The 22,411-nt window shown below is 40.2% G+C and overlaps 2 protein-coding genes across 2 annotated transcripts; one reads left to right on the top strand and one right to left on the bottom strand.

Annotated features, from left to right (window-relative positions):
* The first annotated feature begins 1,987 nt into the window (after positions 1–1,987).
* On the top strand, positions 1,988–4,045 carry rbp4l (retinol binding protein 4, like). Its single transcript, XM_040000798.1, has 5 exons — positions 1,988–2,167; positions 2,607–2,724; positions 2,817–2,953; positions 3,374–3,486; positions 3,569–4,045. The coding sequence occupies exons 2-5, from the start codon at positions 2,608–2,610 to the stop codon at positions 3,790–3,792; spliced, it is 591 nt and encodes a 196-aa protein (XP_039856732.1). The 5' UTR covers positions 1,988–2,167; position 2,607; the 3' UTR covers positions 3,793–4,045.
* Positions 4,046–12,030: 7,985 nt separating this feature from the next.
* On the bottom strand, positions 12,031–22,208 carry si:ch211-243g18.2 (uncharacterized protein LOC559906 homolog). Its single transcript, XM_040000797.1, has 10 exons — positions 22,132–22,208; positions 19,387–19,659; positions 19,136–19,261; positions 18,600–18,682; positions 17,750–17,906; positions 15,457–15,621; positions 15,236–15,361; positions 13,958–14,175; positions 13,129–13,157; positions 12,031–12,617 (listed from the first exon to the last, which is right to left on the bottom strand). The coding sequence occupies exons 2-10, from the start codon at positions 19,648–19,650 to the stop codon at positions 12,502–12,504; spliced, it is 1,284 nt and encodes a 427-aa protein (XP_039856731.1). The 5' UTR covers positions 19,651–19,659; positions 22,132–22,208; the 3' UTR covers positions 12,031–12,501.
* Between the last annotated feature and the right edge of the window lie 203 nt (positions 22,209–22,411).

Here is a 22,411-nt window from a genome sequence, read left to right on the forward strand (position 1 = left end):
AAATTAGCAAAATGACCGATACCAGATTGCCACCATGTTGTTTCCATTTACGGTCATATCAAAACATTTTGTTCAAACAAGGAACCTCAGATTTATACAAAGAACATCTTGCAATAAGGATAGAAAACATATTTTTAGTTAGAGCTCTTAAAGCCTAAGACCTACACACTCTAAAGAAAGGCTCACAGACCAAAACGCCAGAAGTGTAAAAAAAAATTACCTGAAGATCATTCTTGAGATTTAAAGTAGTTGAAGGTCAAACAATGACACCAGTTTTTTTTTTAGCTGTTAGTAATTACTGTGGCCAGTTTCATAACCTTTACATACACATATACCACGCTTAGATTGTTTCAAGGTTAAATGAAAATACAACAGTATTATAAAGGAACTAACTATGGGAACTAACTGTATTTCTTCACATAGGAATTTAACGATGGTGTAGAGTACGTATTTTTATCAGGGATCTATTTCTGTTCTTGCAAGCAGGATTAAACTGTATTCTTCCAGTCAGTGGAGAAAATAGAGCTGCTGTCTTGACTGACTTGTCTGTGTGTGTCCTCACTGAAGATGCTGTTTACTTTCGGAGCTGCACTAGTTTACAGCGATTGCTTAATTTTTCACCGGATATCGGATTAAAGAGGATAAATTTGTAACAGTAGTAAGTCGAATATAAACAAACAGACACTAAGGTAAATTTTAAAACAGACACCTGTGGATATTATTACATGATGTATAATGCCAGCAGTAATCTCAGGTGACCAAGGTCAATCCAGGAAAGTAGAAATCACAAACAGGGGGCTGTGTGTAAGTTTATGAATAACAATGTGATGTCCGGTATGTTCTTGTGGGCTTAGTTTGTACTCTTGTGAGGCCAATTCTCTGAAATTACCAAAATTCTTTAAAATAATTTATTTTTTTTAACAGGTGGGGCACATTTTCTTATTTTACTCATCTATCAGTATTTTTGGACTTTTTTAAAAGAGCGTTACACCTTGATTGTTCAGCCAAAACAAGATGACATAACTAGATTGTCTACTTTTATTCACCCTCTCCTGCCTGGTGGCCTGAGCTAGTGTCCATTAAATTGTGCTTATCAATGAAGTGCATCTCAGTTGTTTACAACACTTTCCAGACTTGCCAAAGTATCAAAGCAATACCGAATACAGCTCACATCTCAAATCAGTGTTTTCTGACCACGTTTTTATTATACAGCTGATAAAAACATAGGTTTTTTGGTGGTTTGAGCTCCAAGTTGTTCTTTTTCTCTCACTTCACACACAAATGTTGCATGTGGGATCTAAGATAGAGCTTAATTCCTTACTGCATAGCTGTTTTTCAAGAAATGCATGTCGGAAAAGGGAGCATGTACTCATTCTTTCCTGTTTGTTTTCTCATCCTAAACAGACACGGAAGTTTCTCGGGTGAATTTGTACTATGCTAACACAGCACTTTTCCATTGCTGAAATTGACTTTTGACCTCTTGGCCCTTTTTTGACCCCAAACTCTTTTGTTTTTGCCATTATTTTATCTACTAAAAAGAAAAGACTAACCTGCTTCCTCATAAAATACCTTTTCGGGTTTATCAAAATCCAGTCAATTTTGGAATTTTCAATTTTTCAATGTGGTGTCACACAGTGATTTTAGTCTCCCTCTGTCTTCATTGTGTAGCCTGGCATTTTGTCCTTTAATTAAACTCCCAATAAAGATTCCTGGTTTTAATAAAATAGATAAAACAATCCAAACAATTGAACTCATTGTTTGGATTTCAGACATGCATTTTCATTACTATTATCAAATCTCTAAGTTCATTAAAAATCAACCGCTGCTTGTATTTTGCACACAGTCAGACACATTTCACCTGCCATCTGTTGGCAGCATGTGTCTTGTTTTACAGCTCTTCCAGTCACTTACATAATGGTCTAATTGTTTTTATAGTAAGTCTTGGGCAGGTTTGAAGGTAAAAGCCAGATTACGGTAAGGATTTCAGACGAACAGGATTAGCTCTAGATTTAAGCACTTTATTTAGTCCCAGGCAATGAAAATCAGCCATAAGCTTGTCTGAGGTGCATGTATATAAAGGCAGCTTCTGACACAAGACCCAGCCTGGTGGATAACTGCACTCAGAAAACTTATTTTTAACTCCTATTGCTAATTTAACCCAAAACAGGTATGACATTGAAATATTTATTTGAAAAAAATATACTTTCAACTACTTTTCGGGAATTTCTTTTAATTCTGTCAGTCGTGATGATCAGAAATTGTGTGATTTATGTTCCTTCAGCTCCCGTTAGGTTTAATTATTGAGAGTGGTGAGCTGGACATATATAGCTGTGAATTAGTCATTTTCCTATAGTCTTACATGATATAATTAATGATAGACTGGAACATAGTGCTCGAGTGTAAAATGAGATCTGACTGACTGTATCTCCGATTTTAGTATACAGACTCCAGGCGTTGTCGTGAACTTTCCAGAAATGTTTTTCTTTCATCGGTGGAACTTATTCATTCAAATTTGTATTTAACAGCCTATTACAATGAATACTGCGGGCTCTCTTGTACTGAATCTTTGATTACTCTGAAAACACTGATATATAAGTTCATTACAGAATGGGATCCTCTAAGCTTGCCCTGCTGTTGGTCTTGGTGTCCTGCGTGGAACGCTGTCTGTCTGCCTCCTGCGTTGTTGATAGCTTCTCTGTGAAAGAGGACTTTGACCCCAAGAGGGTGAGTGAATTTAAAATACACAGACAGCAACAATGATGAACAACAAAAGGATAATTTCTGACTTTGCTTTTCTCGTTTCATTTTCACTGAAGTATGCAGGGAAGTGGTATGCACTGCAGAAGAAGGACCCAGAAGGCCTGTTCCTGCAGGACAACATCTCAGCAGAGTACACCATCGATGACGATGGCTCCATGACCGCTTCCTCCAAGGGACGCGTCACTCTGTTTGGGTAAGTTAAAAGGTCGGGTGCAGATTTTTTGCCCTCACAGTTGATGTATGCATCCGTATTGCTGTATTACACTCATTATCTCATTATCTGCTCAATATCTGTAAGATCTGATGAGGTGAAGGTAACTTGAACCTTCAGTTTATCAGGTCAGTGGTTAAGAAAAGCTTACACGTGGTGCTTGAGTTCCAGTAAAGCTTTAAGACATAAACACATACACTTTTTAGAAGAACATTCTGGACAGCATTAGCTGCAGGCTTGGTTTTCTCAGGATTAGGAAGGATTAGGAAGAAACACAGTTTAGAGAGAGGGTTTTTATACAGGAATGTAAGCTTAGATAAGCATGCAATGAGCTAGGCTTTGCTTAGAGAAAGTGTAAAATATAGTGTTAGACATATTTGTGTTTGTATCACTGTTTCGCAGCTTCTGGGTTGTGTGTGCTGACATGGCTGCACAGTACTCTGTACCTGACCCTTCCACACCCGGCAAGATGTTCATGAACTACCAAGGACTGGCCAGCTACCTGTCCAGTGGAGGTTGGTTCTGCACACTTGAACCCTCCCGTATATTTCTTTTATCCCCTCATTCCTCCTCACACTCCTCCTTTCTTTAACTCAGGCGACAACTACTGGGTGATTGACACCGACTACGACAACTACGCCATCACCTACGCCTGCCGTACCCTGAAAGAAGACGGCAGCTGTGAGGACGGCTACGCCCTTGTCTTTTCCAGGAACCCCCGTGGCCTTCCTCCCGCCATCCAGCGTGTCGTCCGCCAAAAGCAGGACGATATCTGCATGGCTGGAGAGTTCCAGCCTGTCCTGCAGTCTGGAGCCTGCTAAATCGAAAGGGATTAAGAGAAAGAGTGAGGAGCAGAAGAGTGTGCCAGCTAGCTGCAGTCTAGGTGGTTTGACACCAAGAAGTGGGAGAATGTGAGAGTGAATGTGCATGAGGAACACATGAAAGTAGAGGAATATCTGAGATCTTCCACTGTTTCTCAAATCCATCTACTGTCTGTTAAAGGAAAACATCAGTGTTCCAGAGTCTCGTGTGAATGTGAAAGCTAAAATAAATGTTTTTTCTAAACAAAATATGTCTGAAAAACATCCTTCTTTATGCTGCTCAAAAATCTGGCCCATAAAGAAGAAAATTCAACCTAAATGGATTAAGATAAGATGTTAAGTAGCACACCAAACCACAGAAACATAGGGAATGTTTGTCAGTGCTCCAGCTTTGAAAACACGGCCATGTAAAGTAAGTGGGTAATCCTCTCTGAGCCCACGAAAATGCAGCCAACACCACGCAATACACTCGAGCAGTAATGAGCTTACTAATGTTTTGCGATCTTAGTCCTGTTATACTAACTCAGCTGAGGGTACTCTAGGGTCATGGATCAAATTAGGAGTGTTCTTGTCTGGACTGTTTGTGTCAACTGACCCTGTGTGCCCTTCTTTTTTTGTAAAGTTACAATACAAGTTAGATCAAATGCTGCAAGAGAAAGAGGAAAGACATCTGTCAACATAATAATACGTCTTTAATTTCAAGAATGACAGAGACAGAAATGCTTTCTATAGCTGGTGAGTGATTGTGTTGGTTTTTCTACAATAAGCTGGAAAGTAATGTATTTACTCAAATAGAACCAGGGAGTTTTAGGGACTCTAATATTTTGTTGTTGGGTCTTGCTTGCTCAGATATTCGGGGGATGGGCAGTCTGGACAGTGTTAGTTAGAAATCGTCGGTTAGGCAGCAGGCTTAACTCTGATAGGATTGTTTAACGCCAATAACACCATCTCCTAGTTTCCATCAGATCTGCTGAGTCCCAGCAGCGCTTTATGCTTCTGTGTGACAAAAGTCTGCAATCCCAGTTTATTATTATCATTATTAGACCTTCCTCATAAACTCTTTCCCCCCCACTCACCAGCCACTTCCGTGGGTACACCTTGCTGGTCCCACATTGGGTCCCTTTTGGGAGTTGTGTGAATTCTTCATGGTGGAGATTCAACATATTGCTGCAAATATTTCTCAGAGATTTTGGTCCATACTGGCATATACCTAAATGCACTGGATGGATGTTTTCTTTACAAATTAATCACCACAATAAAATCTGTCCAGCAGAGGGCAGTTAAATAACGTTAAACATTAAACCCCAGGCTTGAAAAATGCTACACAACCTTGACAATTTCATGAAGCATTTCATTCACTATTATCTCCCTTGATAAATTACTGGATGATTGGAGTGACCAACACGGTAACAGTAAAACATAAACTTTTATACTCCTTATGTGTGCAATCTTTGGTGATTTCAAATATTTAAACAGTTGCTTATTATATCTAATGCATTTCTTTTGTTGCCTTGTCTGCAGATGACAGATGTCATCACAAAATCCAAAGAAAAGCAAGCAGAAGTTTCCAACATGACTGCTCACAGCCTCTGTGGCTAAACAATTCTGCAGAAAAAACAAACTATATCAGAGACCAAGGCATGAAAAATAGAAAAAAAATTATTAGAGAACGGCCTTGAAACGTTTTCCCGTAGCACAATAACAGAAGGATAAACTTGAGACTTTAAGCATGAAATATAATGGATTTAATTTACGGCAATATTTTGCTGAGATGAAATCTTTCAAATGCTGTCCAACCATCATCTGTGCTCAGAGAAAACTTGCAGTGCTTGTTTTTGAAACACCACGAGACTGCTTAATCCACAGATCTGCTTGTCTCCTCATCTTTACAGTCATCTACTCGCACATTCTCTGTGATTCTCTCTACACTAAAGAAGTAATGTAACTGCTCTGCACTTCAGTGGACACAACAAAGGATGAACATCTACAAGCAGGTTGAGCTCCATAAATCTGCTACACTATACTGCCAAAAGTGTTCACTCGGCCCACCATGTCATTTATTTCAGACCTCCAATCTGGCCTACAGGTTAAGAACAGCAGTCATGGAATTGGTTTTCATGGCCGAGTAGCTACATCCAAGCCTTAAATTAAGAAATCCAATGCAAAGCATCAGCACGCAGTGTCGTGAAGCATACTGCCATTGGACTCTAGAGCAGCGGAGACTTGTTCTCTGGAATGATAAATCACACATCTCCATCTGGCAATGTGATGGATGAGTCCGGGTTTGGCGGTTGCCAGGAGATTATGGTGTGGGATTGTTTTTCAGGAGTTGGGATCAAGCTTAATTCCAGGGAAAGGAACTATTAGAGCTTCAGCATAAAGAGACATTTTGAATAACTTCATGCTCCCAATTTTGTGGGAAAGGTTTGGAATTGTCCCTTCCTATTAAAACAGGATTGCACACAGCAAGGTCCATAAAGAAATGAACGAGCAAGTTTGATGTGGAAGAATTTGACTGGCCTGCACAGAACTGAATTAGAACGGAGATTACGACCCAGGCCTTCTCACCCAACATCAGTGTCTGAATTCACAGATGTGCTCCTGGAAAAATGGTCAAAAAATAAATAAATAAACCCCTAAATTCCGTGGAAAGCCTTCCCACAAGAGTTGAAGCTGGGAGGTGGTAGCACAAAACAACAGTCTGGTGAGCCGACATCATATTAAACCCAACAGATTAAGAATGGGATGTCACTCAAGTGTGAGGGTGAGATGAGAGAATACTTTTGGCAATACAGTAAAAATACACTATACTGAAGTAAAAACATCTCATCAGGCAGACTGCAAACAAACAAGTTTGTCAGAGTAAACAGACTTATTAGTACTCTTTGATTAAGAGTCTTTGATTGTTAATTATTGTTTAGAGAGATTTCTGGCGTGAAATTGTGATTTCTTTCCTAGAAGGCCTCACTGTGCATCCTGTGCGGCTCTGAGGATGTAAATGGCTAATATGAGTCTTATTCATGTAATCTGGAGTAAAGTTGTTCACTACTTAAATAGTTACTGACATGGGTTGCCAGATTAATTTGTGCCACTGCTTCTAGTTATTAATGCAAAATTTTTGCAGCTCTTTCTGGATGAATTACCAGAAGAAGAAAAACATACAATATAAGAAATATATTCTTTATCATTGCTTTAATACAGAAGTAAGAATTAAATTTTTATTATACATCTTTATTAGGTCCATTAGGTACTTATGGCAGGGGCAACTTTCACATCTGTGAATATACCTTTGTTATTTAACTATATTTATGCAGCTGTTGCATTAACTTGTGTTGCCATTCGGATGATGCATTTTCAGCAATGGATTTTTTTAATAAGACAATTCTGCCTAAAAGAAACTATGTATGCTCTCAGCAGAGGCACACATTAGCTCGTTGCATGGTGAAACAGCTGAAATGCTAAACCGTGTCACAACCTGGGTCACAATGCCATGACCAAGAGTGAGATTCACACAAATGCCCCTTTAAAAAACTGTTTATTTTAAAGCAACATCCTTTAGGAACTTGAATTAACCAAGACATGTGTAGTCAGCACTGTGAGTGAGCAGGGAATGTAGTGTTGTTCAGTGCAAGAAAATTAAGCAACACACAACTGAAATCCAAAATCCAGAATGATTCATGAGGGAAGAGACCCACCCGGCAGCTGAGCTCTAAGGGATTTAAATTAGAGCTCAGCTGTTGCTAATGTTGCTAATTGGGAGCAAACCACTCGTCCTCTCCAAGAGCTGCAGAAAGGAACTGCCAAGTGGAGCCGATGAAAGGACATTAGGGTGAGGGTCATCACAACTGGCCTGTCTGCAGTCCAGTCACCTACTGAAAACATCTGGCAGGTTATGAAGTTGGAAATATTACAGTAGAGGCCCCAAAAGCCTTGTTTTCAAATTGACAGCAATTGGTCTGTACAAAGAAGATTTTCATTTTCTGAATCCATGAATCTAGAAATTATTTCAGGCATATTAATAATTAATCTCGCTGCTTCTTGCCATGTAACCATGTGGCACTAGTGTGAGGCAGTTCTCAGAGTTTGTTTGCCCTAAAGTTTATCAGACTTTCTGTGTCAATTGCTTTATAACACTGTGAGCTGGCCGACAATGCATCAGCCTTGGTCTTTACAAACTCAGTGCTCTGTGAACAGGACTTGCATGTATCTGTCTTATTTATTCAGAGTAACGGAAAAAGGCGTTGAGTCAGTGGTGTTTCAGTTTTCTATACACGAAAATCTGATCAAATAAAACAAAACTCCGTCCCATTTGTTTTGTGGCCTTTTAAAACCACAGATTTCTATAAACACTCACAGAAAATGTATATTTGTAACATGATCTCAGGAAGCCTGTTGATGTCTTATTGTGTTTTTTGTCTGCTCCTTTTTATCATGCTCCTTTCCACAAAAACAAAATGTTTGACCGCTAAAAAAGCCTTCCTGTTTGAACCCGTGTAAAAGTGGCTCCTACGATTGTTTGCTGTTACACATGGATGATAAATTTTTTTATAAACAAGTTGACAGTGTTGTCATAACTGGTACCTGCTTTTGTCCTGATTTATCTTTATCTTTTTTTTTTTTGTTTTGGTTTGTTGTGATGGTTTGGTTGTAGAATCATGAAAGTGGGCATTCACATAATAGCATGAGCTTTTAAAGGATTATCATGCCAGAGGAAAAAACCCTAAATGTCACTCATAAAGATTATATAACCAAACTAATTACTAAGTCTGTGTGAACTATAGAGCTGTCAGTCATTCTAGATAATGTGCTTCATATAAATCAGACAGGAAAGACTTACAAGTACATCACCCGTCACTATAGGACCCTATTATTTTCAGCCTATTTTTTTCTATATTTGCCTCGGCATTAGAGGAGCTACCTCAAAAATGTCTTTAGTGAAAGAACTGCAGTATGTTTTCAGTGCTTTTGAGATATTACTCAACACTTTACCTCAGTGACAACAAACATGCCCTCCCACATAATGACTTTGGGCTTCACATGTTTGCAGCTGAACCGCAGGCGTAATAACTCTGTGATAGGCCCCGGGGCAGATATTTCTTTGGGCTCTTACCACCACACTGTACCAGAGCAAACACAACTTCTCATACTCAGACTCTTTGCGCAGCAAAGTCATTGACAGAACTGCTCAAATCCAAAGTGCAATGTCCTCATCCTGCACTCTCCTCTTCTTCTTTTAAGCACCACTTTTTTCTTTTTTTGGTTTTTGCTTTGCTTGCTGCACATAATTTAAAAGGCTGCTGCGCTGAGACACTCTCTGGAGTTTGTTGTTTGTTTGCATAGTTTGTGTTCTTGGGCATTTTGCACAAATGGCAGGGAGCAACATCATCTTCTGACTTTAAAACTTTTGAGAAAAGGTGGCAGTTTTTATCAGTGGAGTACAAAATGACTGAGTAACTATTTGCAACTAAAATGTAATTGACAAGAAAAATGTATAAAGCATAAATAAAGTCAGGTTTTGGTTCAGAACCATGGCTGTAATTATCCTCTTTACAATACACTGAGAACAAAAGACAGTGATGTAATCTGAACGGGATTCCCCTTGATAGTTACTCCGGGTGGGCTCCTTGTACTTTCCTGTTCTCTGCGTTATCTCAGCGATCCTGTTGGACATTGAACCTTTGAATTAAACTAACTGTTATAATCCATTTAATACTCATTTCATTCTGATTTTTTTCTTTTCATTTTCTTAGAGTAAAATTGTTTTCCCAACAATGTTTTAATGGAGGAACATGTTTGGAGATTTACTTTGGCCTTCTTTAAATAAACATTTATTGCAGAAAATTAACAACAATCAATTATTAAACAACAAAAGCATTATTCACAAATCCTGCTTTCTATTCAGTGTGTTTTGATTGGATTTTGAGCCCAATTTAATATAGTTTTCTGTTTATGAATAGCTCAGGCTGTAGGCCGTGGTTTCATTGCCTGAAAAGGAGCAACTGTGACGACACCAGCAGAGAAAATTTGACTTTTGACTGAGCCCATCATTTTCAGATATTAAGATAGTTCTGGGGATGGATTTTAGGTTAACCATTAACCCAAACATTAATAAAAATAAATAAAAAGACTGTACAGCATATACATTGTGCTCGTATATGTCAAGTTAGTGAGACCATCCCTCCAGGTCTGTCTATCATCATTCTTCACTTTTAATGAGCCACAGAAATTGTGGTTCGATACAAAATTTGTGTTAAAATTTAACTGCACACCCCTAAAAATGATTAGTATTATTTTCTTCTTCATCTTCTTTTTTTTGCTGCTCCCTTTATGGGTTGCCACAGCAAATCCTTTACTTCCATCTCACCCTATCCATCGCATCATCTTCTGTCACACCAGCCCCCTGCAGTACACCGTGAGATGATGTACCCATGATGCTCTAATCTTGTCTGTTCTGGTCATTCCCAACAAAAATCATAATGTGGTGGCGTGAAGGAGGGATAACCAGTGAAGGTGACTATGAGATGTTGACAACGCCACCTGGGGAGGGAGTTACACCCCAGGACAGATTTCTATAGCCAATGTAAATGTTACACTAGCTACCAAGCTCAGAAGAGGTGAGGCAGATCAATTCCACAAATCAAAATGTATTAAGAAAAACTACTAAAAGCATAGAACTGTAAAATCAGAAAAGTTCTTAAGGTAGCAGGGCTGAGACTGCAAGACAGTTAATTAAAATGCTTTTTTAACAAACAATGATTAAAATGACCAGGCTGCTGCCACGATGCTACCCTAGAACAATCACGGCTCAATAAAAATAAACAAAATGGTGGAGACCGGCCACTTGAGGAGGCAACCCTACAGAGAGCAGTGCCCAAGGGTGCCCCCAATTACTCACCCGTGTAGTTCCACTGCAAACCTCACTGTCACTCACACTGAAATCTAAATGGTGCAATCTACCATCTGTATGTGTACAATCTCATACATTGGGAAGGGGATTCCACCTCACGTGCCTAGCCCCTCAACAATCGGCCGCACCTCCAGTAAAGCAACAAAACAACAAAGCATAAAACGTTAAACAAATTAGTAAAAGAGATATAAATAAAACAAATACAGCTTAAGATACAGTTCTTTATAAAAGCAAGATTAAAAGATATCAAACAATTCCAAGTAAAAGACCATAAAACCGGGAGTCAGTCATGGCCAGTCCATAGACGCTTGTAAGATAACAACAACAACACAACAAGACAGCAGCAGTATGGCACAATCCTGTAACAAAAGAGGGAAACAGTCATCAAGGTCCACCCTACTATATGCCACATTATTGTTATTTTGTGCCACCGTATCCAAACCATGAATCACAGAAGGTCTCACTGACATCTTGTAAACCTTCCCTTTCACTCTTGCTGCCATCTATTTGTCACAAATAACCCCCGACACTCATCTCCACCCACTCCACCAGCCTGCACTCTCTTCCGCACTTCTCGTGTGCACTGTCTGTTACTTTGGATGATTCCTACTACTTCTGGTATCGCCATACTTTTTATCTGGTACCACAAGTAAATGGCCTGTATTTGTATAGTGCTTTACTAGTCCCTAAGGAACCCAAAGCGCTTTACACATCCAGTCATCAACCCATTCATTCACACACTGGTGATGGCAAGCTACATTGTAGCCACAGCCACCCTGGGGCGCACTGACAGAGGCGAGGCTGCCGGAAACTGGCGCCAGATCACCACCAAGAGGGAACGGGTGAAGTGTCTTGCCCAAGGACACAATGACCGAGACTGTCCAAGCCGGGGCTCGAACCGGCAACATTCCGATTACAAGGCGAACTCCCAACTCTTGAGCCACGATCGCCCTAGGTTGTACTTTTCATGGCTGTTTATATACTGTCCCTTTAAACCTGGCTGCACTTTATGCTTAACTTCAGTAAACTTGTTTAATTAAATAAAAACTGTTAAACATGGCCTAACGAGCTGGGAAAGAAAAGCTATCGGATGAGAGGTGAAACGTCTTCAAGCAACTTAAAGAAGTCCAGGCGCTTTTCTTTCCAATCTTCTTAGACTATGATGACCTGGTTGAATGAGAACCTTCACAGACGTTTAACATGGCAAAGCACTTCTGTGCTGAAGAAGAGCCTCATGAAGCCTTTAGGTTGACTCTAAGTTGTTCAATTCAGACTCAAAAAATCCCAAAATCTAGGCCATTATCAAAGGTGATGTAAGAATAGAGAAGGTGGACACATTGTGGATTTATTCTGTCTTTGTATTCAGAATGCAAACAGTAAACAGCAGACATGAAATTGTTGTAAAAGGAACAGAGGCTCATTTAGTAAAATGAATGTTATCGCACTAGGAATTAAACATCATTTGACTACAAAACCCTTTATTAGTAAAACAGTCAGAGTTTAGCAGTGATCAGTCAGTTTTCACACATTTCTATCTAAAAGTCAATGAACTCATGCAAAGCATAGCTTGTTTGTAGTGACGTCTGAATCACGTTTCATGTGAGATGATAGGAAACACAGGACATTCATAGTCAGTCATTACTGTACCTCCAACAATGCTCTCAGCTTCATTTTCACAATTCATGAGTAATAGGGCGGACTCTTAATTTTTCTTGTTTTTCCTTTTCTCCTTTTTTTTGAAAAAAGTTCTAACTTCTACTTATTTTGTTTATTTTAAAATTTCAGCTGGCTCTTTGCTTGTTCTATTTCTTCGACTCCTCAATCTGCTCCACTTCGCTGGACTCGTCCACCACCTTGCCGTTGACCATGGTCTGAGTCACCACCTTCACGATCTTTCTGGTGCGGACTTCGGGCTCCTCTGTGTTTAAAAGACATGAGAAGAGAATGTGAGGCTGACTAAACTAGTTTTTTACGCATATAAATACATTAAAAAATGTAAAATCTCAGTAGTTTCACATATAGGATGATATGTGGCTGCACAGAGTTTGTAAAAGTTGTGTTATCTATTCATCTCACATCACATCACACTCCAGTTTCTTAATCCAGCAGTGCAAGTCAGAGAGATTAGGACACACAACATGGGGGGAAATGTTTTCAGACCCACATTAGTTGCTATAGGAGCTGAGCTGTAAGTGGTTTGAGCATTGTTTGGATATTTACATAAATATAATTAGTTGTGGGCCTCCTGGGTGTGGTAAAAGATAGATATACCCTTCTGTCTGTCTGTCTGTCTGTCTGTCTACTACAATGCTGGCTCAGATCCACATTTGACTTTGAATACAGTTTTCCTTTTTTGCTTGACTTATCTTTCTCATAACTTCACTTTTAGTCATTCTTTACTTCCATAAAGTTTTCAATAACTCACTCACTTTTTGGTGGAGGAGGGACTTCTTTGACTCTGAAGGGCAGAAAGAAAACCTGTTAGAATTACCTTTCAATTAAAGCAAGACTAACACATTCAAAGCAATCACTTAAAGGGAACTTGTATATTTTATAATAGCTGGTTTCATGCAGCTTTATTTCAGTTTTTAGCTCTTTTTGATGTCAGTGAGAGCTGATATCCTTAATATAGTCACCTCAGGCACACAGATCTGGCTGTGAGTGCATAAGCCCCACCCATTTGTTGTTCAAACCTTCGGTTTGTTAGGGGCAGCCAATCAGAAAAACACTGCCCTAAAAGGACTCTTAGCAGGAAACACGCCCGGACACTGACAGCAAGCTTCAGTTTCTTACAACTTGCTTATTATTATATTTTTTTGTGATTAGGTTTTATAAACAACGCAGTACAGTTTACACTCTCGTCAGTTTTCCTGTCTGTTGCTTACTTTGGTGAGAACATTGCCACAGTAACAGTGTTCTCACCAAAGCTGACATCTGAGAACAGCTACACCCAACAATGCCAGGCGGCAGGCTAAGAAACACTTGATGTAAGATGATCATACAGGTATTGTGATCAAGGCAACAGTGTAGCCAAATTATCCCCATTCTGACTGAACATCAAACTACAAGGATGCACCATAATCTCTGAGTATATCAGGTGTGTTATTGTCCTTCTCTAACTTCTTCACTAAAGTTTCTGTGTTACCTGCTGGCCAAAGCTAACATTCAGATTTATTTTAAAGGGCTGGGTAAAGCATACTTAATTATAATTTCCCTTTGAGACATGCGCTAAATCTTTATTAGTATCGCTATACTTACGAGTCCTCTCCCTCCAGCAGGCGTCTGTAGGTGGCGATCTCCATCTCCAGGTTTTGCTTGATGCGAAGAAGCTGCTCGTAGTCGGTCTTGGTGCGCTGCATGTCCAGCCTGAGCTGAGAGAGGTCCTCCTCCAGCTGGTTCAGGGTGACCTGCAGCCGCTCCATCTCAGCAGAATACTTTTGACCTGTCTCACCGAGGTTTCCCTCCAGAGCTGCTATCTGAGGAGCAAAAGGGAACAAAACAAAGCAATCTATAGCCGGAATTGCCGTGAATATTCCTCATAGTCGTGATATCAGTATCAAGTTAAAAAACACCGGCATGTCCACCGGACATGATAACCCTATGATTCTCCTCATAACAGTGACTCTGCTGTGCTGTGTTGTAACCAGCGATCAGTAATATGATGCTACATAGTAGGTCGCCTGATTCTGAAATTGCTTCCCAAGCCCATATCAACAAACTCCTGTGAACGGACAAGTCCTTGGCACCTAAAGCAAACATTTGCTGCGCAGACACAATTAACCCACCTCGCCACTGAAACTCACCCCATACTATTTTGCAACTGAATGTGATATGTCCCTGCACGGTAAAACATGTTTACTGTCAACACAGGATTAAATGAAAGAAAAACAAAATGATTTTTTCCCAGAATATAAGATGCAGTGGTCTGGAAATGTACAAAGAATGTACACGAGACTTATCTGGACGTCTGTAAGGATTTTCTGTTGCTGTTGGACAAATCTCTTTCTTTAATACAACACCATATTTCAGTGCGGCTTTTTTGAAAAGTTAATACTCGTAACCATAAATTTAGAATCACGCCTGAGGTGTGTTTGCACTGCTCTTGCGGGTATTAGGCTATGTTTGCACAACTCAAAATGTTTTTTTTAACCGAAACACAGACACGTCACTCTTCTGCCTGCAGAAAGGAAAAACAGCAGTGAAGTAAGACCACACCCTCACCTACACCACAACCTTTCCTAGGGATGGGCGACTTTTCTTGCTGTAGTCACTGTGTAGACATTCTCTGTCTACACAGTGACTTTTTCAATTCAATTTTACATACAGTCAAATGACAGTAAGGTGCTTTGTATTTAAAGGTAAATACACTACAGTAACTGGGAAAATTCCAACAATTAGACAACCCCTATGAGCAAGCACTTAGTGACAGTCGGAAGGAAAAACCATCTAACATGACCAGTTGGTGTTGAGTGGAAGCTAAAGGAATTTACAGTATGTCCGTGCGCTGTTTCATCTTGCTGTTGCATCCCAGCTCACCTGTTTGTGCAGACTCTCCAGCTCCACCTCCAGGGTCTGCAGGAAGCGCTGCCTCTCGGTCAGCTCTCCCTGAGCTCCCCTCAGAGCCTCGTTGCTCTCCTTCACCTCATTCTGCATCGTCTCCAGCTGGGAAAGAAGTGTTTTCTGTGACCTTTTGTGTAATTTTGCGAGGACCATTCAACATTATTACAGTGATTCGCACTAGATATTACTCCCCACACCTTCTTGCGATACCACTGCTCCGCCTGTTCCTTGTTCCTCTTCACAATGCCCTCATATTGGGAACGCAGCTCGGACAGAATGGTGCCCAGCTCGGGCCCGGTGGCAGAGTCCACTTCCACGTTCACCTCATCTCTGGCTATACGAGATTTCATCTGCTCGAGTTCCTGTAGGCACACAGGAGATTATTTTTATTACATTGCTCACATTGTCATTTTTAAACCAAATTATTTTAGTTGCACTGTGTATTAAATGTCACTTCTAATTAAATGTAACCAACACTGGTTTCCACAGTCAGCATATGAAGAAGGCGTGGAAGAGATCGCTGAACCCTACACCGCAGAGTGACAGAGAGGATGTGATGGCACTTTAATTATTTAGATGTTTCTCATAAATACTGAATGGGAAAGAGCTCAGCTTACCCCTGGCCTTTCAACTTGCACACAAATAATCCTGCTCAAGCATGCTTGGTGGATTTCTTTCACTCTCTCTTCTTTGTTACAGTGTTCTCTGTCACTAGTCTGTTTTATTCTAAAGTAGTGTATTACTAAAGCTCTTGATATATGTTTATACACATTTTTCTAAACTTTATTGGGCAACAAACTTGAATTATAGTTTATATATTTCATGCTTAGTCACTGAATTCTTGCTTAGGGTCTATCTAATGTCCCAATGGTCCCCAAAGAGACACTGCTTATCTAAATGAGTTGCCATATATTCAACAAAAAGGCATAGATTCCAGAGATTCACATTCACAAAGTAAGCACCACATGGGTAAAATACATAAAAAGTAAGAATGTGTGATCTGTTCTAATAATCTACTCTTTTTCGGTTAAATTCATGCTGAATATTTGCAGCAGTTCATTGTTTCATTGTGAAATTGAGGTTTTAAAAACCTCCAGTCTCTGACATATTGCTTCTTTCAGACTTTGTGGACTGGTGCCAGCTGAACTACCTCCAGATCAACGCCAGTAAAACCAAGGAACTGGTGGTAGACTTCCGCAGGCACAAGCATTCTCCACTGCAACCACTGAACATCCAAGGTATGGACATAGAGGCTGTGGACAGCTACAGGTACCTTGGTGTTCATCTGAACAATAGACTGGACTGGACTCATAACTCAGACGCCCTCTACAGGAAAGGGCAGAGCAGGCTGTACCTGCTGCGGAGACTCAGGTCGTTTGGAGTGGAGGGCCCACTCCTGAAGACCTTCTATGACTCTGTTGTGGCTTCTGCTATCTTTTATGGCGTGGTCTGCTGGGGCGGCAGCATCTCTGCTGGCGACAGGAAGAGACTGAACAGGGTGATCCGAAGGGCCAGCTCTGTTCTAGGATGCCCTCTGGACCCAGTGGAGGTGGTGAGTGACAGGAGAACGGCGGCTAAGCTGTCATCCCTGTTGGACAACATCTCCCACCCCATGCAGCAGACTGTGACAGCACTGAGCAGCTCCTTCAGTGGGAGACTGCGGCACCCACGGTGTGGGACGGAGAGATTTCGCAGGTCTTTCCTCCCCACTGCTGTCAGACTCCATAATAAAGACTTTAACTGATCAAGCACACACATCCATACATATACAATAATACTAAGTGCAATAATCCTTTCTGTCATCGTTGTATTTTTACTCAGTTGTATATAGTATTTGTATTTGTATTCTATTTTTATCTTATTGTATATTTATTTTATTTTATTCTACTGTATATAGTATTTTATTCTATTCTGTACAGTTGTGTACTGTATTTATTCTTATTGTATTCTAATTTTTGCCTCATAACTTTTGCACTGTCCACTTCCTGCTGTGACAAAACAAATTTCCCACGTGTGGGACTAATAAAGGTTATCTTATCTTATCTTATCTTATCTTTCTTTGCATCACATTGTTCTAGTGGCCTCTAAGTGGCACCAAATAGGATCTACACAGTCTTGTTTCAGTAAAAGGGAGATCAGTTCCTCCTTTGGTGTGAGGGGGTAAGTTTATCTTTGCCTTGGAGAACACCTCGGATCAGCTGACTGGACAGAGAGAGCAGGTGTGAGCAACCAGATCTACCTGCTGCTTTTGTCCACAGTAACCAGAGGACCACCTATCGCTGCGCTCTTCTCAACCACACATCGTTTTCTGTCTATGTTGGTGCTAAAAAAGCCCACTGAGTCCACCAAAGTGGGTCAAGCGTGTTTCAAGCAAGTGTTTGTGAGGGCAGGCTGGGGAAGGGAGAGGGCCAAAATGAAAATGAGACTACACAAATGTCAAGTAGTGAGAAGAGAAAACGAGAACATGGGGATGGTGGCAAACACACTAACCTCTTCATGGTTTTTCTTGAGGAAGTAAAGTTCCTCTTTCAGGCTGTCCAAATCTCCCCTCAAAGAGGCGATGATCTGCTCGTGATCGGTCTTGGCCTTTTTCAGGGCAATACAGTCTCGCTCCACAGACTGACACATCACCATTTCAGTCTCCCATCTAGTAGTTTGGAAAGACCAGCAGCATCGTATATTACAGTAAACTTTTATTCATTACCTCCACAGATAAACTGCTTCCCCCCCCCCCCCCCCCCCCCTTGTTTTTACTGCGGTAGAAACTGCCTATACTGGATATGAAATAACATGTTTGCAGGAAAAAGTACTTTTTTGTTGTTTTGTTTTTTCATAATTAAAGTTAAACATTTGCATTTGTGTTGCTGTACTTCTGCTTGTGACTTCCCTTTGCATAATATTTATTAGTCAAAGTAGTAAGAAATGCCTATGCAGTCAGCAAGTCTTACAAAAGTAGCCTGAAATTAATTAATACAGCAATAAAAACTCAAAGAACACAAACATTTTCTAATAATAAGAAAAACTTTGTATTAAATATACATTTACTGATATATACTGATAAATATTTGGCTGTATGTAATGAAAACTGTATGTTAGCTGACATACTATCCTTATTATGCTTTTTAGTGTTCCTACAGTAATCTTTTAATTTAATAATCAGTACTTAAATAACTTTTTCCAAAGAACGCTGTGTTAATGTGCAAACATTTTTTTGTTGATTGAGCAAATATTTGACCAAAACATGACAGAGGCGTCAATGACATTATTAACAGAAACATCTCTCTGTATCATTCTGCGAAAACAGCTTTACATCACCATGGTGCAATCATTAATCACTCACTTGATTCTGAAGTCATCGGCAGCCAGTTTAGCATTATCGATCTCTAGCATGAGACGAGCATTTTCCAAGGTCTTCTTCCTCACCTGATAAATATTAACATAGGTCAATAATAGCATTAAATCCTGGATTAAAGCTTATATAACATAATTTAACTTTAGTGTATGTTCATGTTACCTTTGTGTGTTACACTAATAGCAGCAAGGTTTCTAAATGATACATTAAGAGTTGGATTTGTGGCTGGTGAGAAGTTCGAGATTCATTGAACTGTGACTAATTCTGTTTTAAAAAGCACAAAACAATCATTAACTCTGGCCTGGCTTCTTTTACTACTTGTTAACTAGAAGTATGAGCTGATTCTGCCTGTGATGACTCTCCTAGTGCGCTTCCTGCTAAAATAGATCTGATATTTGCATGAATGTTTTGTCTATGTAAAGTGATCAAAGTCATTATAACCTTGAGCCTTGTTTGTCCCTTCTAAACTCAGATCTTATGCTGACCTGACTTTTTTCCCTGCCTGCCTGCCACTCGATGCCTACCTCTTGCTCAACAGCATGAGCTTGGGCCATCATGGAATCGAGGTCATGACCTTTGGGAATGCGTTCGAGCATCAGCTGCTTAATTTTCATTTCCAGATCAGCGTTGGAGCGCTCCAGTGAACGCACCTGGAGGATACAAAGAGCCACAGAGAAGAGAGGACACAGGTTAATGATCAAAGTCTTTCAGCTTACTGCTTGTGTTATTTCCTGGGCTGATAACGTAACAGTGGAGTGCTGTGTTATTGTCAGACCTTGTCCAGGTAGTTGGCCAGACGGTTGTTGAGACTCTGCATAGCTTCCTTCTCATTGGTGCTGTTGCCATGCAGTCCGTTAATTTGAAGGCTTGCTGGCCCGTTGAGATCCTGGCTGATGGAAGCTGAACGGGTGAGCGGGCTCGCTACAGCGAAAGACACAGAAGCCCGAGAGCGAGCACGGCCGGTGTCCATCAGCGAACGGCTGGAAAAGGAGGGCTGACGGCCAATAGAGTAGCTTTTCATTGAAATACTGGAGGCCATGATCGGCGGCTGTGAAGGTGTAAAGAACAAAGCAAAAAGGGTCGGGGGTTAAACAATGTTGTGTTTCAAACCAGTGGTTCCCAACCTTTCTGATATGCCTCATGGCCCCTTTATCAACTCAATTTAAACTGGATCTGGACAGCTTTTACCTTACAATATCAAGGTTTTGCAGTCATGTGACCACTAACCGCATGGCGTTAACTTGTCTAGCATTTTTTGTAAATGTGACAAATGTCAGGTCAGTTGAACAAGACGCCAATTACACAGCCCTGGACACCATTGGTCGCAAGGGCAAAATGTGTATTCCCCAACCTGATGGCAAATGGTCGCTGGAGGTTGATGCTAGGCCTTTCCCCGTCAGCCAGCGACAGATCTTGCCAGATACCCGACCATTTGGCAAAAAGCTTGATTTTGTTGGTTGGTAGTTTCCGTGGAGCATGTGCTCTTGAGTGCAAAGATTCACTAACTACTCTCTGAGCGCCTTCAGAGTAAAAGCTGCACCTTTTGAAAAGTGTTGGTTGGGGCAACAAAGTACAAATTTTACTTTAAAGATGAACATTCTTCGTTTCAGGTTTGCCTCAAACTTTTAAAACTTCTACTACTGCTCAGCAAGTATTTTATGAGTATTTGCAGACAACTGGCACCTTCCACGCAAACTACAGGCAACTGTGGCAATCTGCATTAAACATTAAAAAGGTAGTCTCCTCTTTGCAGCTGATTTCATACCGACAGCCAGCGACTTCCAGCAAACACTCGCCAACCAGTTGGTAAATAGATGTTTTTTTCCTCAAGACTCACTAGAATAACTTTAATGACAACTTTTAAATGTGTTTTTTTTATTTATTTATCCATCCTATAAGTTAACAAGTGAGCAGCTTAAACTTGATTTTAGTAGTTCTGTGCTATTAGCTGACAGTTAGCTATAATGTTAGCTACTAATCTCAGCCAGTTGTTTGTATTTAAAGCATATGTACATTTATTTTGGTTGTGTATTTCTATTGCTAGCCATTACTTTTAGTTGTCTTTAATGCTGAAACCTGTTCTCATCTTACATTAAATGGTTAATTTCTGTTATTATATATTAGCTAAGTTTGGCTATGTAGCATGACTTGCCCTTGGGGTACTTATACGTTTATTTTTAACTACGAAGACAAGACGGAGGAAAGGCATAAACTTGAGAAACAGAACCAGAGCACAATCACAGAGGTTTAGTCTCTTACAGGTTCATATCTTTGAAGAGAGCAGATGAATGTTTAAATTACACACATCATAACTTCAAAAGCCAGTCTGTTTGACCTTTGGCAGTCATTTAAATGTAGTGTTGCATGAGATCCGGTTGTAGAAAAGCTCTTTTGTGGTCCTTGAGCAAATGTGCTTTATTCTAGCATTTCAGCAGACTTTGATGGAAATACAAGTAGGGTCTTATATTCAAGACCACTGATCGCCCACTGAAAATGATGAAAGGAGTCTTTCAATGAGCATATGCACGGCTGCCTCGTGGCTGTTCATCCTAAGCATCTGCATCAAGAGATGACTGACTTCGTGGCCGGAGACTCTTCAGTCTGTCAGTCTCAGCTCTGTGCAGACATAATTCAACTCAAGTCAGCATAAAATCTAAATGCAAATGACCACAGCTCGGCTATGGGCTGAAGAAGAGCCTCTCACTGAGACTGTGGGACTCTCACATATTCTTTTACGTATGATAATAAGATGTGTTTTATATTCAAGAAGAGACTGATAGAGGATTTCTAAAAGAACAGAAGCAAACAGAGAAGGATACAGGTGTCTATGCGCCTTCAAATGGCACGTCTTTGTAATTGGTTTCTGTTTTTAATGATCAATGATGTTACTGTCTGTAATATTAGTACCAACGCAACAGGTGTTCATGGTATTTCCTTGACTTTACAAAAGGTTAACTGTTTTTTGGATGTCAAACGTAGTGAAGGACAGGGTGGCTTTGTGTGTGTGTGTGTGTGTGTGTGTGTTACACTCGCAAAGTTTCAGTGGCAGATTAGCGGTCAAGGCAACCTCTCTGTCTCTCTGTCACTTGATCCTCACAACACCGTTCCCACAACACTACAAAGGACCCAGCAGGAGACAGACAGTCCTTGTTCAGATGAGAGATAGAGCTTGGGAAAATGATCTAGAAAATATTCAGAGTGAATTCCAGCAACACAACGAGACACGCTGTACAGCAGGAAATGGGCATTTTATAATGTGGGATCATCATCACGCTATCAACTGACTAATACGTGTGCTGACCATTTGAATGAAACTGAGCAAGAAGTTTAGAAGTTTTATTTTGATTCATGTCAGTGCATTATTATAATTATTCCATGATAACAACCTTATTACTAATTAAATGTATTAAACAAGCAAGCAAAACCACTGATTAATATTTACCTGTTTCATTTAAGGAAGTCTGATTCCTAAAAATAAAGAATAAAAGAATAAAAACAACAAGATATATATTCTCCTTACCAGGACTTTGTTCAGGTAGAGTCAGTCTACGATCCAGAAGAATGTAGTAGGCTCTGTTTGCTGCTGATGCTACAGGTGTGCTTATATGCAGGTGAGCACAGAGTGGGAGGATCTAACTCTCAAGTAGAGGTGTGTTTAATGCACCTGAAGGTCTTGAGAAAGGTAGGGTGCTCTTCCCACTCATCCCTGCTCACTTTATGTCTTTGTCATTGTTATTTGCGTTTAAACTCGTTGAAAAGTGAACAGGTAAACTAAATGCAAGACATAATGAAAAAACCAG

This window comes from Simochromis diagramma, unplaced genomic scaffold (genome assembly GCF_900408965.1).
Source record: "Simochromis diagramma unplaced genomic scaffold, fSimDia1.1 OVJJ01000596.1, whole genome shotgun sequence".
Classification (NCBI taxonomy): domain Eukaryota; kingdom Metazoa; phylum Chordata; class Actinopteri; order Cichliformes; family Cichlidae; genus Simochromis; species Simochromis diagramma.

Excerpts from the sequence above, each read along its gene's own strand:
- rbp4l (XM_040000798.1), top strand. The coding sequence starts at position 2,608 with ATGGGATCCTCTAAGCTTGCCCTGCTGTTGGTCTTGGTGTCCTGCGTG. Across the intron at positions 2,725-2,816 it reads AGGACTTTGACCCCAAGAGG|TATGCAGGGAAGTGGTATGC; the intron begins GTGAGTGAATTT and ends TTTTCACTGAAG. Across the intron at positions 3,487-3,568 it reads CAGCTACCTGTCCAGTGGAG|GCGACAACTACTGGGTGATT; the intron begins GTTGGTTCTGCA and ends TCTTTAACTCAG.
- si:ch211-243g18.2 (XM_040000797.1), bottom strand. The coding sequence starts at position 19,650 with ATGGCCTCCAGTATTTCAATGAAAAGCTACTCTATTGGCCGTCAGCCC. Across the intron at positions 15,362-15,456 it reads AGCAGTGGTATCGCAAGAAG|CTGGAGACGATGCAGAATGA; the intron begins GTGTGGGGAGTA and ends CTTCTTTCCCAG. Across the intron at positions 13,158-13,957 it reads CTGCTGGAGGGAGAGGACTC|AGTCAAAGAAGTCCCTCCTC; the intron begins GTAAGTATAGCG and ends TCTGCCCTTCAG.